The 15985-nt window shown below is 46.3% G+C and overlaps 1 protein-coding gene across 3 annotated transcripts in view; it reads left to right on the top strand.

Moving 5' to 3' along the window:
* The window catches only part of LOC135366454 (sodium/nucleoside cotransporter 2-like), a 46157-nt gene extending 35276 nt beyond the window's left edge, over positions 1-10881 (top strand). For all 3 annotated transcript variants that reach the window (XM_064599162.1, XM_064599163.1, XM_064599164.1), the window contains 4 exons: positions 1781-1949; positions 5917-6069; positions 7938-8118; positions 10460-10881. In XM_064599162.1, the coding sequence (XP_064455232.1) occupies positions 1781-1949; positions 5917-6069; positions 7938-8118; positions 10460-10476 (520 nt within the window). In that variant the 3' untranslated portion in view covers positions 10477-10881. The remainder of the gene's footprint in view (positions 1-1780; positions 1950-5916; positions 6070-7937; positions 8119-10459) is intronic.
* Positions 10882-15985: the final 5104 nt, after the last annotated feature.

Below are 15985 nucleotides of genomic sequence, written 5' to 3'. Positions count from 1 at the left end.
ACACTGTCTTCAGCAAGTTTTCGGCGGCTTCTGCAGTATTCTGGTGACGAATAAGGATACCAGAGTAGATATTGCTGAATCTACGATGCCTTGTCGTACGTCCTGGAGGTGCGAGAACAACAACAACTTTATTTTCAGACGGAGAGTGAGGAGGTTCATCGCCAGAGGCCATACTCTACCCCATTGCTGGTGGGGATGGAGGTGCGAGAGCTTTCAACTACATTTCTACAAACTCGTAAAATACGGTGCAAACTTTGTACTAACATCAGAAAACACTGCCAGCTCGAGAACACTACCTGCGCGAACGATAAAAAATAGGTGCTAAAAATATGCGGCGGCAGCATGAATACGGCTTGATACTGGCTTCAGAAAGTTTTCCACAGCTTACACACTAGAGAAATAAGGATACCACAGTCGATATTGTCCAATCTACAATGCCTTGCCATACGTCCTGGAAGTGCGAGAGGTATCAACTACGTTTCTACAAACTCGGGAAATATGGTAGAAACTTTGCACTAGCTTCAGATAACATAGCCAGCTCCATAGAGGGGGAGCTGCGAGAAAAAAAAAATAGATGCTACAAAATCTGTGGTGACAACATGGATACGACCTGACATTATCTTCAGCAAATCTTCGGCGGCTTCTATATATAGTGTTCTGACGACAAATATGCCTACCAGAGTTGACCTTGTCCCATCTATATATATATATAATTGGGGGTTTACGTCGCGAGACAACTGAGATCATGAGCGACGCCACAGCGGTCGGTCTGTGGATTGCTTTTGCCCACCTGAGGGTTCTTTAACGTGCGATGAAAGCTCATCACACGGCACCCCGTATTTAACGTCCCTCGCGGAAGACGGCGTGTCTAAGCAACTTGTACCCTGCCACCAAGTTGCTGGCGTCCTCGGCCGGGTTCGAACCCGCGATCTCGGGATCAGAAGGCGAACACGCTACCAACTGAGCCACCGAGGCCGTCCTTGTCCCATCTAATGCCTTCGTCATACGTCCCTGAGGTGCCAGAGTTAGCAGCTTCGTCCTTAGAAATCCGGAAGCTTCACAAAACAGAGCCATATACAGATGAGTAGCTGAAAGGAGAATAAAGCACAGATGTTAAGAAATCTGTGGCGTCAGCATGACTGCGACCTGAGCAAGTCTTCGTGGGCTTCTACGCTGTTCTGGTGACAAACGGGGATACTAGAGTTGATATTGTCCCACCTACAACATCGACGGTCTCGGAGGTCCCAGACCTACCAGTTGGATCATATTCAAGACCTTGCCTTGTTCTCCAACTAAGTCTACCATGGTCATATATAACCGAGATCACTATCGCCATCTTTGTTTCTGCCTCGTCTAGCGACCTTTCCGACTGAGAGGCTTATCTTATCAGCTCTCTATGCCATATCCCAAGCAGCACAATGTACTGAAAGTCGGGTGCAACAGGGGTGGACGGTATGTGTCTTATCAGTGTTCTTTACCCTAGCAGCACAATGTACTGAAAGTCGAGTGCAATAGGGGTGGACGGGTAGGTGGAAGTCCTTGAACAGACTCGTGAAGCTAAAGAACGTTGATAAGACGCATACCGTCCACCCCTATTGCACTCGACTTTCAGTACATTTTGCTGCTTGTAAACTTAACTTGCTTGCGTAGTCCCCTGCTATCAGGTCAAGCCGGGTTCCAGAAGGGATGTCCCGGAATGTTGCTCTTGATCTGCAACATGCGGGGGGAGTTCTGTTCATGCACTGATTTCCTATGCATTTTTTCTTTTTTTTATTCACAGCGAAGAAACCAACGTCCTGGAAGCAGCTTGTAATGGCACTATCGTAGCGCTGACGGTCCTTGGTTTCATTGTGGCCAACCTCATCGGATTCCTCGCGTTTCTTGCGTTCCTCAACGGGACGCTACTATGGTTCGGGAACATTGTCGACGTCGAGTTTCTCACGTTCGAGGTTGGTGAATCACTTCAGTTCATCTTAATGTTCCTTTGTTCTCAACACGCGAACACTCTGTCCCCGCGAGTCCAAGCGGCGATTTTGCTGAGCGTGTTCAAAGCCGTTGTTCTCTGACGAGAAGAGCGATTGAAGAGTGCTGACGCATACTGTGTATATACACACGAGCGACATCCTCATGGAAGATTCCTGTGGAAAAAAAAGCAAAAACACTGCATGCAGCTGGAGACGAAGTTCCGTCCCGTGTTGTGTGAGCATTCACACGGTGCGGAGTATCGGGAGTGGCGTACTGCGCACTTAGCAGACGACACTTCGCAGACGACACCGTCAGCGTAGTTCCTGTCGTCTGCTACAGAATGTCTCGTGACTGTGTCGCAAGTCGCCCACGGTTAACGGCGTACGTGAACACTGGACGTTGATCACTCACGCTCAGAAAGTAGTGACGTTTTTCCCGTCTCCGGCTTCTGCGGGGAACGTCGCTCGTGTGAATAGACGGGTACATTATTTTCTGAAATTGTATTTTTTTTGTTTCACTAAGTATCGCGATGACAGGTGTCCCAAGTGATACCTACAAGAAAGACGACGATCGCCCGTCAAAAATTAAGGCGCTTTGGAGAACGAGCCTGTTTGTGCAGGATATGTCCCCAGGTAATGCACCTAGACAACAACAACTTTATTTTGAGACGGAGAGTGGGGAGGTTCATCGCAAGAGGCGATACTCTACCCCTTTGCTGGTGGGGATGTGGGGTATGAAATACTGAGCCCCTTCACAATAACGATCGAAGTCCGATGGTGTCCAGAAATGTTAAAAAGGCTTCGAGCGCTGATCGTTGCTGGGCTGGATTGGGCCAGGGACCAAGCAATTTCGATAGGGAGAACGGGCGAGAGTCCAGCCGACGAAGAGACTCGGAGAGTGCGGTTCGGGAAGGTTGGAAGTAGGAGCAATGAAGAAGAATGTGCTCCAGATCCTCTAGAACATCACAGTGGCAGCAGGTGGGAGAGTCAACTTGTCTCAAGCGGTAACGCCACTGAGCTGTAAAGGCCACATCGAGTCACCTGGACATTTTTGGTTGAGGCATCCTATTATTTGGTAGTATCGTGGCCTTCTAGCACATGCGAAAAAAAAAAAAAGTCGCCCCCGTTTAATTCGGCTCTCTGCTATCACGTATTTCTGACCCCTACAACACTGATATTGAAGTGCCGGCCGGTTCAGAGGTAATGCAGCCAGCGAGAACTATATGTGCCTTCAGTGGCTATTTCATTCTCTAATTAGCTCCTTCTAAGGGTCGGTAACATTGATTACCGGTCTATAATGACATCGGAGACTCATTGAGCTCACTGACATCCGAGTTACACAAACTTTGCAATTCCTAAAGTGACTGTTGCACCAACATTTCGCTTGCAGTTTTACACTTTTGTGACTTGTGGAAGCTTAAGAAATTCACCTTTAAAAAAAATAGTCTCGCGTTCCATGTTCGCCCGTTAAAGCGTTAACAACATGGTGTAGCTCGGGGCCCCCTCCTCTAGACGCATATGTCGTGCGCGCTTCTTTGCGACAATCAAGCAGGCGGAGCTCAAGCGTAACATTGACTTTTTCTTTTTCTTTTTGCGATATTGTGCATGGGTTTTGATGGGTCTGTGGTTATCCGTGGAGGACTTCGTACAACAGATCACAACTTTCGCACTCACGACTTCGAGACTGGTACTTTCTTCAGTATAGTGTATTTTAGTTCATTGTACCCTGTCGCCTTTGCATATACGTAAAGGAATGTGTTGTCGTGGAAGGAGACAAAGTTCACTTTGTTCTGCGCGTGCGCGGTTAGTTTCTGCGCGAGCGCAGGGCCACCAGCGCAATTCCTTACGTACGCAAAGGCGATATCGTACGATGCACAACAAACTCACAAATATCTTGCCCTTACCACCAAAGGTACACTTTTTTCTCAGTGTTTTTTTTTTATTCCGTGTTAGCGCCGCGAAACAACTGTGGCTATGAGCGACGTACAGACGTGCACAGGGGGAGAGAAGACAGCAGGAAGGAGTGGGGGACAGGGGGGTTAGTATGCGTCCTGGGCCGACTTCAGGGGGAACTGTGCCGACATTTCTTTTTTTTTTTTTTTCAGTGCGTCAAAATCACATTTGAAGGTTAAACATTCCGGTTATTCAGCAGGCCTTACAGTAAGTGCGATAATAGTGTTGAACTTTTAGAAGCGCGATTATGCTTCAGATAAAAGTGTTTGCAGAGCACCCGTGCACAAACATGTCCACGAGAAGAATTGTATCTGTTCCAGGCTCTTCTGTTCTGGTATTGGTTTAAATGGGACACACAACCGTGAAATGGTGCTTTCTGTCAAACATATGTCTATCGAAATTGTGTGTGTGTGTGTTTTATTTATTTTTTTGCACGACACAGCGTTTAGAAGGTTATTTAACGAATGACCTTACTCTGGTCTCCCTTCAAATACGCGTAGTGACCTTTCGCGTCGGAGGGAGGCGAAAGGGAGCCGTACCTTCATATTTGGAGAAGGGCCCTTGATAACGCGATCAGCCCCTGGGTGGGCCGTGTCTTTGAACGCGCGGTCGATAACAAGGTCGTCGGGGCAGTACCGCTTGCGGTGTTGTTCCGGGAAGATATTTTCTTAGACCTTTCACATTTCTGAAACCCCTTAAACTCCGCGTAAGCGGTGAAGAGAGGCAAAGGGGAAACGGTCCTTCAAATACTGGAGAAGGGCTCCTTGATAACGCTATCCACTCCTCGGGTGGGCTGTGTCTTTCAATGAACGCGGCCGATAAAAAGGTCGTCGGGGCAGTACCACTTGCGGTGCTGTTCCGGAAAGATGTTTCTTAAAGGTACTGTAAAGCAGCACCGATCAAATGTCATTTAGTGTGGCTATTCGATAGTCCAAGCCACCAGGACAAAAACTGCGCAAGTTTCAGTCCAATCGACGGTGCAATTAATTAGAAAATTACAATTAAAGATTACGGGCAACACTGTACTAGGTATTCGAAATTAATCCGTACTCTTGACACATACGGCGGCAACCACATTGTACGCGTATAACACTGGGCCCGAAATAACAATCCACCATAAAATCCGCCCCTGCAATCCACACAACGATCCACATCTGAGGATAAACGAATAAGCGAACTGAAATGAAATGCTGAGCCGTTGAAAAAAATGTGCCAGACGTTCAAATAGCCAGACAGCGTCGGGACTTGTTTGTTCACAGAGGTTCACACAGAGAGTTTGTTCGTCCGAAAGAGGTCGTGAACAGAAGGAGCGCGCAGGCGCAGCAGAGACGTAGAGAGAGCCTCCATCGAAAAGCGGCCAGCGCTGGGTTACTTCGCAAAAAACACTGCTAACAGGGGTTTCAGAATGCATAGGTAAACAGGAAAACTAATAATATGGTTACTAAAATAACGAAGTTCCGATGTAATAGTGTGTAATACCAATTTTCAGTGTTGCCCGCTGTACAGGGGGTTGTTTGACACCAGGCGTCGCACCGCTCCACTACGCCGCATCTTTCATGGCAAATTAAAAATATTTATAGCGCGTTGTCGGTCGTATGGTTCCGCATATGGTATTTAGAAGCAACAAAGTCTCTAGTCACATCACCGGCATATCATGCTTGTCTACTGCTTTACAGTACCTTTAAATCTTTCACACACCACACTTTTACAAACATTATTTTACAAAACACCATTAAATATGGTATGGAACCTACTACGAAGCTATGTGCCACAGGACAAGACATTTGCACGAAAACGACTAAAAATTATTTGTGTACCTTACCGACGTACCTGCAGACCGTTCGTGTTGTGTAGAGTCAGTGTTGTGCTATCCCTTCGTCGAATGTTCCCTCAAGCTCAGTGGGGACTTCGGTGTCGCTCCAGCAACACTCGATTATTTATTTCTGTCAGCTCAGCGGAGTAACGCAAGTTCAATATAAGTACAATTACTCTCCCGCAGTGGGTGCTGGGCCAGGTGTTCCGGCCACTTGCTTATATAATGGGCGTACCCTGGGTCGACTGTGGTCCCGTGGGGGAGCTGCTGGGTATAAAAACATTCGCCAACGAATTCATCGCTTACGCACAGCTTGCAAAGATGAAAAGCCAACTACAGGTAAGCAGGAGGGCCACCATGCAGGTTACTCGATTTTTCGGCAGGGTTGTTTGGCTTTTATGCACATGGATTTTATCCGGTGGATTTTTTTATCTTATTCACACTATCTGGATCTTATCCACACTATCTAATCCGGATATTTTTAGAGATTTTAGTCCAGATGCAATGTGAAAGACAATCGTAATTCAGCGTCACACGGAAAACTAAAAATGATTAAAAAACCCTAGTGCTGGATAGGACGAGGACAAAGGATAAAAACGACAAGGACCGGCGAGTAAATTAAAAATGATTAGAAATACCCAGTGCTGGATAGGACGAGGACAAAGGATAAAAAAAGGCCGGTCCTTGTCGTTTTTATGCGTTGTCCTCGAGCCGGTCCTTGTCGTTCTTATCCTTTGTCCTCGTCCTACCCAGCGCTGGGGGTTTTCAATCATTTTTAATTTAATCACCCAAACCAATCAGCCCAAACACTTGCTCTGTTACACACGGAAAACTCCCGCTTTATGTTATTGTAGTGTTGAATGTTTACAGAAGACCAAGTACGTGCAACATTAGCTTCTAACTTTTTAATTTTTCAGTTGTATCTTTTTTTCCCGTTTTCTTCCACTTCTGCCCATTCAGGTAGAGGCTTCCTTCTGCTTCCTGGATACATTGCAACTTAAGCACGACAGCTAATCCGGGTGTGTACGGTCTACACCATTCAACCACGCGTGCATGGGGCCCCACCTTTTGGAAAGCAATGAAAACTCATTCAATGTTACTGGGACATGCAGTTCCATAAACCGAGAGATAAACTGATGTTCTGAGGCTGGAACGACATAGAAGGGACAGATACAAACAAAGCCTCAAATTGCCTAAGAAATCAACGATGAAAGATGAAAGTCACTGAAAAGGTTAGCCAGCTGTAGGGATCGAACCCACATCTGCCCACTTCGATCGAACCCACATGTGGGTTCGATCCCTACAGCTGGCTAACCTTTTCAGTGACTTTCATCTTTCACCATAAACCGAGACTACGAGAGGTCAATTGAAATCGAGAACAGCAAAACACATTTCTTTTTACACTGTTTTACATTTCTAGGCTCAAAAAAATATCCAATATTCTATTCTATATTCTCCAAAAAATGTCCAAAAGTAGCCGGGCTTTATCCAAGAAAGCCCACTGGAGATTGTCTTTTTAAAAACATCCGGATTTTTTTCAACCGTGCTTTTCGGGCGTCGGATGTTGGAATGAGCGTATGTTATGGTCACAAATTTGGTTGGTTGGTTGGTGAAATGAATCTCTTTCCCGATGGTGTATAGGCCATTTGCAAAAGTTCCAGGGAGCAGCGCGCGCCCCGAGAGGGCATGCCGGGAAATGCTGTGCAAAACGACAGCGACGGTGCATACATCAGTACGACGGCGACGACGACTGAGGACGATAGCAAATCGCTGTCGTTTTGTACAGCATTTCCCGGCATCCTCCGGCTCCCTGGAACTTTTGCAAATGGCCTAGAAAGACGGGAACCTGAGCCTGCCTTGATTATATATCGTATGGATTGTGTGCTGCAGACGTGTGAATAAGGGATGTCCGTAGCACCGTGGTGCCAGCGAAACGGTTGGATGACATGTCTTCTGCGGCACTATAGTATGCTTACAACTCCATTGTCGTTTCACGACGCTCTCTTTATTCTTTAGTTGTGCTGTGCACGGCGTTTGCTAAAGAGAACGTATTACGCAACCAACGAGATAATTTTCTCGTTCGTCCCAAGTCGACAAGCGTTCCCAATTACTTGGAAATAGGCAAATACCTCGAAGCACACAGTTCGAAAAAAATAATTTGGCCACTGCTGCGATGATCTCATCAGCGCGTGTATTTTATTTTGCAGGAGCGTTCCGTTGTGATAGCAACATACGCGTTGTGTGGATTCTCAAACGTGGGCTCCGTTGGAATCGTCCTCGGCAGTCTAAGTGCCCTGTGCCCTGAACGGAAGGCTGACCTTTCGGCGATTGCAGTGAGGGCATTATGTGCTGGATCGGCGGCTTGCTTTATAACAGCGTGTATGGCAGGTAATTCCAACCACTACACTAGCCTTGGTGACTCGGTGATTAAGATATCAGCCTACACACTATTGGTTGAGTTTGTGGTTACAATTGAGCCTTCGACACTGGCAATTTGGTGTAACGCGGGGTCATGTGCGCGCAGTGCCCCGAGCGTTTATCAGCGCGGATGCTGCGAGGTGTGGGAAACAACAACAACTTGATTACAAGGTGATGAATGGGGAGTTTCATCTGCAGGGGCGATACTCTACCCCATTGCTGGTGGTGATGCGGGTAACGAAATAATGAGCCCCTTCACAATATGGATCGAAGTCCTATGCTATCCAGAAAGGTCAAGAGAGCTTTGAGGGCACAGTGCTGCTGGGCTGGATGTGGTCAGGGACCAAGCAATTTTGTGAGAGAGAGAGGGGGGGGGCGAGAACCTAGCTCGTTAAGGGATCCCGAGAGTACTGTTCGGGAAGGTTGGTAGTGTGGGCAACGGAGAAGAATGAACAATAGAGATTAAATGAGAAGAATGGAGAAGAAGAGCGTCACACTGACTGGGCGACACAAATCGGATTGAATCTCAGTTTTACCCAGGACAATAAATCCAATCCAATGCAAGTCCGATTTTAAGTGTGTTATGTGTGTGAGTTGTTTCCGGCGCCCCAGACCCAGCAGACCCAGACCCAGACCCAGACCCCAGCAGCGCCCTCCGACACTCCCACCACCACGATCACGTCCAGCATCGTCATCGCCGCTTCGATCATTCCCGTCATCTCTCATCGTCATCACTGATCATTGTCACGACTCATATTAGACCTCTAGCTATGGGGTAGCGTTCCACTCCTAGAGTGGAAAACCTCCCCACTTCATCATCACAATATATATGTTGTTGTTGTTGTTTCCGGCGAACGTCCAAAGAATCCCAGGTGGTAGTGGTAATCCATTGTTCGTGTGGTAACTGTAACTCAGGTACTTCTTCAAGTAACTTTTCCCGAGACTGGCGGATACGGCTGCAGTGATGCCACAGACGGATGACCTCCGGTATCCGCGGTGCCTATTTTCTAAGCCTTTTATCAACAAACAACAACTTTATGGTGACCTTTAAAGCTCAAAGGTCCTGAGGTTTATTAACCTGTTTGTTGTAAAATGTCAAATGTAGGTTCGCAAAATGTAGGACCCAACTGGTCTGATAGTCGCTACGCAAACCACCTCTCGCTCATTTTGAACGGTTGGTACGAGTACGATCAGCTGATAAACATATTATTCACGTGCAGCCACGGAGCTTCGGCTATTTTTCATTCGTACATGATGCGGCATGGAAGCTCCAGAAGCAACAATTGCAATTGAACCCTTCTACTCATGGAGGAAGGAAACAGAAGGAGCGGCCTCTCCGACAGTTTTCTATCGGGACGAGCGTAGCCGGCTTCGCATTGCATTCTGGGATGCTCCTGTCTACCATGTGACCGCTCACGTGACCCTCCAGACAGCACGGCGCCACCGGAGCAGACGACGCGAGCTGTAGTCATGCCACAGTTCTGATGGCAGTATTACGTGTAACGCGTGTTTGCACTTTATCTCTGTATGTTCGGATGCTTACTCTTCTATTAGAAGACCAGTCACAGTGTGCAGAACGCAAAAGGAGTACGTGGAACTTGAAACATCACGTGTGGCAACGGTGACTTCCAACGTATGTACGTTTCTTGATTAAGTGGTAACGAATGCCGTACTCAGAACACCATTAATCAGATTTGTACAACAACAGAGGATATGAAATGAATCTACGGCACAGAAAGATGAAAGTCACTGAAAAGGTTAGCCAGCTGTAGGATGTATGTATGTGATTGTCCCTTCTATGTTGTTCCAGCCTCAGAACATGAGTTCTCTCATGTTCTACGGCACAGTGTTAGGTCTAAACGAACAATTCAAGATGACTCGAACACACAGAGGCAACTAGAACAACTGACCGTGTACTTACGAACAAGGCGTGTCCCCGTGTCAGAACTGCATGCTTTCAGTTCAACGAGAGCCGCAGCCTGTACAGGAACACATTACCATACGCCGTTTCTACGATGGTGCTTACATTTTCAAAATAAACTACTTGCGAAAAGCAAAATCACACGGAGAGCAGCGCGAGAAATAAAGCGCTGCAAAACCGAAACTTTAGAGGGGGTCACGTGGTGGACAGGGCGTAATGGCGATTTTGACTCGAGCGACCGCTAGAGGGTGGCTACGCTAGCCTGGAAGGAAGAGCCGCTCCTTGTGTTTCCTTCTTCCACGCTTCTAATGCCTATCATACTTGTGTTTTAGGCCGTTTAATACCGTAGAGGAAGCCAACTACTAATGCATATCATACTTGTGTTTTCAGGCAGTTTAATATCTTAGAGGAAGCCAACTACTACTGGACATCAGGACAGTATCAAGGTTGCCCAGCTGTGCGTGCGTCGTGCTGTGTTCATGTATCACGACTTCAAAACTGTGCATCAAGCAGTGCGAACAGAAGTGGACAACTTTTAGACCCAGTTCGACCAAGACACTCCACCAAGATTCGTGAAGACTGTGCAATGAACGCCTCATGGGTACAAACACAAGTGTACACGCCAAAAACGTCTTGCGCTAGTTTTGCCAAGAGTTTTACCTCAGGACCTTGCAAGGGTGACTTCGTACTTCGTGACTGCGAAAATATGTTCTATATCTCTGGGTGCGCTATGCATAAATTGATTGGAGTTCAACGGACCATGATGATTGTACAGTATCCAAGCACATTACAAATCAGTATTTTTCTCTGTCTGAACGGCTCTCCTTTCGTATAAATCTACTCCCAATTAATATTCATCCGAACGCTGACCTTGATGTAAACACATGTATAAGAGAATGAGTACGAGGATGAGTAGGTTAGCGCGCAGGCCAATGTCACGTCGTGACTGGGAGGTATCCGGGTTCGAATCCCGGTGCCCTCTGTGCTGCCTGGGTTTTTTCCTGAGCTTTCCTCGGACGCTGTCGGAATATATGTCGGAATATTTACCTTAGAAGTTGGCCGAGGACGCACGTTCCATTCACAGCGTTAGTCGTGACGTTGACCATCTCTGTGAGGCCGACAACAGCGACCTCCTCCAGCACTACCAACACCACTACCACCCCCGCCAAGCGAGTGATGAAGATGAGGATGGTGAAGCTGTTGCCCACCATCCGGGCCTCATGCTGTCACATTGCATACAAGCGAGGTGGTCAACAAGAGGAGATGAATTAAAATAAACGTGCGCTCTTACGCTATCTGGCATATTCCTAACTGTCCCAACATTTCGTATCATGTAGTGCCTGGCAGTATCCCTTGCTGTTCCCAGGATACTTTTTTTTATCCCTAAAAGCAGTGTAGTAGGTAGCTCTCCCACTTGACAATACAAGCATGTAGAACTGTGTCTGTGCAAAGGGGAGCTACCTCCGTAGGTATTTGTGCTGCCTGATGACAGTACACCAGTCATGTACAAGATACTCAAAAATGTATTTAAGATAACATAATAAATACTAACGTTAGAGTGTAATTAAGATAGAATATAAATACATAAAAATTAAAGTAATTAAGATACAGTACAACATACTTGAAAAAGTATTTGAAATACAATTAAGATACTATTCATCCTTGAACTTAAAAAGTCACTGGTCAATGCAGCAAGTTGCCGCTACGGCACATGAATCACCTAAACCCCGCGCACTGCGCTAGCCGCCGCTGTGTGATAGCAGTTATCTAAACACAAGTCCCCAAAAGATGACAAAGAGATACCACATGACTTCACTAAGTATATGTGACCCAGAACAAAGAAAATTTTTGGCATGTCCCTGCTCGGCGAGGTCAGAACCCGGTGTCACCGCGTCGGGAACACATAAATAATAGAAACCTCACTGGCCAAGGATTATTACACACGGGGCAATATCTCTAAATGGAGACTTCCAAGAAGGGCTGACATCCGCGTCTAGAGTCACTATCCGTGTCAAGTCCGAGGGACTCAGGAAATTTCCACTAAACAAGAAATATAATGGAAAGACGAGACACAAAGTTTGAGAGGGAGATCCAAAATATGTAATTAGAGTATTGAATAGTAAATACCATAAAATGTATTTTAAATGGAGTACAAATACACAAAACAAAAGGTATTGAGTAAAGTACCAAAATACCGCAAATTGTATTTAAAATACAGTATTTTAAATACAATACTCAAAATACCTACAAGTCTGCAGTACACACAGAACGAATCTTGCAGTTGGCAATACATCGTAGAGGAAGACAAAGTAGTGTATGCCTGCTCTTCGTTTATAGGGCGAGGGCAGTACTATTTTTCAAGTGTGATGCTGGGAGTATTGCCCCTAGCAACACGCCAATATTGATCTAATATGGGACCAATATGGCCTGCCAGATTAGACCATATCGGCTCCATATGGGCTGCCAATATGAGACCAATGGGAGAAGTGCAACCAGGCTCCATTATCGAACCTCCCTTCAATCGTCTCAGGCTGTGAGGTGCCCAGCAGATAGTTCCAACAATGCCCAATGTTACAAAAAATTGCGATTTTTTTTAACGTAATAAACAATCTCACTGGTTTTATTTCGCACTCTTTTGATCTCTCTCTGTCGATAATTTGCGACAAAATATATTGCGCCCGGGACGACGCTCGCTACGCCAGTGCTCGGGTCTAGGACATTTCAGTGCATAACATTTCGGTGACGGATGTTTCGGTTACAGCGGCGGGGGATCACTGCAACGTAGGTTCCGGGGAAAATAATCCCGGGAATGGCTGTCACGATGTCACACATCGTAATAAAACAAAAGGAAGAGGGCGGCTTGGAATCAAAAGTAGTGTTGTCAGGAACTTTGGTTTGCATAGAGAAGAACGTGCTTTATGTATTTCTTGTGTACAATTATAGATTTAAGACCTGATCTGCATGTGCTCGTGGTCTGTCGTGGCTGTTAAACGTTTGGGACATTTTCTTCTTCACTTTAAATATTTTGCGCCCCATGTTATGTTCTAGTTTGTGCTGTATAGATATTCATTTTTTAATTTCATTTTTTCAGGGGTAGATGAAGAATTGTTTTGCCATTTTGTAGCGAGTATTATCTCGAATACGGTATCTTCAATGTAGGGATATTATGCAATTTGAAATCCATTTGTTGAAGACGTGCCGGTTACATCTTTGGTGGACGTTATTCCCCTTCTATTCCTTAAAGTTACCACGCTACCATGTCCCGGTGTTCACAAGGGAATATAGCATTTCCGGTGTTCCCATTTCGATAAAAACTCTGCACCTTCCCGTGGCCCTTCAAGTTTGCATAAATGAAACAAAAGTCTTCAAGCATGAAATCAGCCGTTTTTTCGCATTATGGCCATCGTGTCTTCCACATTTGCCGAATCCCAATTCGCCGAATGCACTGAAGGTCGGGAGGTGTCCTTACTTACAATTGTTTTGTGCATAATTGCACATCCACTGCCACGTTTAGGCTTGTGTGGTGACATTAGAACACCTCGAAACAGGAGGCCAAAGAAAGGCATTTTTTTCATGTTTTTCTGAAAGCGCTTCCCGATTATCGGCGTCGTATACTACTAACAGCGAGACGTTCCACCCTCCACGTATCATATAGAACAACACTATGCAACCAATTGTGCGCCGCTATCTGCTCTCCCTTTTGCGCTAGATTAGTACAAAGACCACTCATAGTCAGATATATTGGCATGTTCCGGGCTTTATGGCGCCGCAACCGCATGCCTGGCCGAAACTCGGAAGACGGTCCCCCTCAAGTCAAGAATCATAGCTTCAGAATGACACCAACAGACGAAAATGAGAGCTACAGGACTGGTTCAAAGTTGCATCTTTTGCATCAGTTGCACCACCTTTCTCGACTATGGATCGCCATGATCGGCCAAGTTCTTCAAGCTAGCCAACACAATCCAAGTCCGCCTGATCGAGAGTCGACGGGACCGAGGACCGAGGCTTGCGTGATTCCAAAACTAGCGCGAGACGCTGTGCGCGTGCTATAGGCTAGTTAGAAGAGAGTGGCGGGGAAATCTTAAAATTTTTGCAAACGGTTCAGGGCTTTGTGACCATAGATTGAGAAGTTACCCGGCAAAAAGAACTCTTTACAAGTTAAGTTTTCGTGTGAAAAATATAACTAATATAACTAAGTTAATAACGAAGTTCTTCAGCCTGAAATGTAACTCGCAGTTACTGAGTTACTTAAAAAAAAAGAACGAGTTACTTCCAAGTTACTTCGGACACAAAATAGCATTACGCAGGTGCAACGCGCGTCAACAGTTGAGTTAGACCTTGAGTTGCCTGCGGAGGAGTGCAACACCCTTAGATCGTTTTCGTTTATGTCCAGCAATAGACCTCTCCCTGTTTGTAAACAAATGATGTCATAGTGTTCGACAGCGCCACAAATTTGGTAGAATTCAAGTACTCTCAAAGCTAGAGGTGAAGAACAAGTTCGAGCCCGAAAGCCACGGTCTTGAGGGGGCTACGATATGGTCCCTTAAAGGGACGCGACCCTCGCTCCTGCTTTTCTTTCAGTGGGAGGCAGTGAACAAGTGCCCGTTCGTGGAACCCAGCCCCCTCCTCCCGGGTTCAGTCTGTCTATCAATGTCATGATGACGTTTCTCTGGTAGATGTCTATTCGAATGCTTTGCATCTTACTCCCTGTGTGCGCACAATGGTTCGGCTTCGTTTCAATGGCAGCGGTTCTTACTTCCTGAATAAAATACTGTTGTTGATTGAATGTCACGTTTTATGGCAAAAAAATGCCATCAAGGAACCGGAGAGAAAGCAAGAAAATATGTGGACGTGAGTGAAAAGAGAGTTACAGTTAGTTACAGTAACGAGTTACTTGTAACGAGATACCTCGAACTGTGTTTGTAACACACAAAATGTATACGAAGCAAGGAAAGATATCAGACTATTTCCAGAGCTGTTAGAGCGCAACCACAACCAGTGGTTTGTAGTAATTGCAGCAGTAGTGGCTATCCTTGAAGTACATCTCCTGAGTATTGTGCAGGTTAAAATAAAACTACGAATAAAGGTGACATTGATGCATTTGTGGACTATGCAACAGTTTAGGGGCCAATTTTTATCAGAATTTGGCAATTGTTTGATAAGTCAAAGTACTGCTTAAGTCAAACTAACTGGTCTGGATGGTGGGTGTTTGAGATTTTACTGTACTCAGGTACCGTAAGGGCACCTGTTCAGTGGTGAGTTGCGCCGGTGGGGTTGTGTTCACTGCCAAGAGCGTGGGCAGACGAGTAAAAAAAACGACGTAAGTCGTACACTTGATCCCCCCCCCCCCCTCACACACGCGAGAATCGCTCGCCCGCGCGAACGTAGTGCGGCGCCACCAAGTGGGGACTGGGTTCCGGACTGCGGTAGTATCGAGCTGGCACTAACTCGCGAAGCGGGGGAATCGTGCAGAAGGTGACAGCCAATTGCAGGAGCCTTCCACGGATGAGTGGGCGGTCCCAATTTTAAGTTGTCATTCTCTGCCAGGTGCTGAGCTTAGCACAATCAGGTAATGTCCTCGACACTTCCCTTTCCTTTAGCACCGGCAAAGCTACCAAGGACAGCACCGAGGAGTAGCCTCCACGTTCGCACAAGCGGGCCCTGGCGGGTCTGGCCGGGCAGACTTTTCCTTCTCAGGTACACGTTTCAATTCGTGTATGTGACTGGGTGTGTTTGTAATCTGACACTATGACCAGTGCAGTATTCATTTTGGTTGAATATCCCGACCACAAGCGCCCCCTTTGAGGTTCGCCTTGTAAAACCTGCGCTTCGTAGAGCAGATTTTACCTGATCATACATAGGCATAATATAGCTAGAAGAAAAGTAATTTGAGTAGCAGACACAGCCACAACGGAC

The sequence above is a fragment of the Ornithodoros turicata genome, chromosome 8 (genome assembly GCF_037126465.1).
Source record: "Ornithodoros turicata isolate Travis chromosome 8, ASM3712646v1, whole genome shotgun sequence".
NCBI lineage: Eukaryota > Metazoa > Arthropoda > Arachnida > Ixodida > Argasidae > Ornithodoros > Ornithodoros turicata.
Note: the sequence above shows the minus strand (reverse complement) of the source record. Positions and strands in the feature narration are given on the sequence as shown.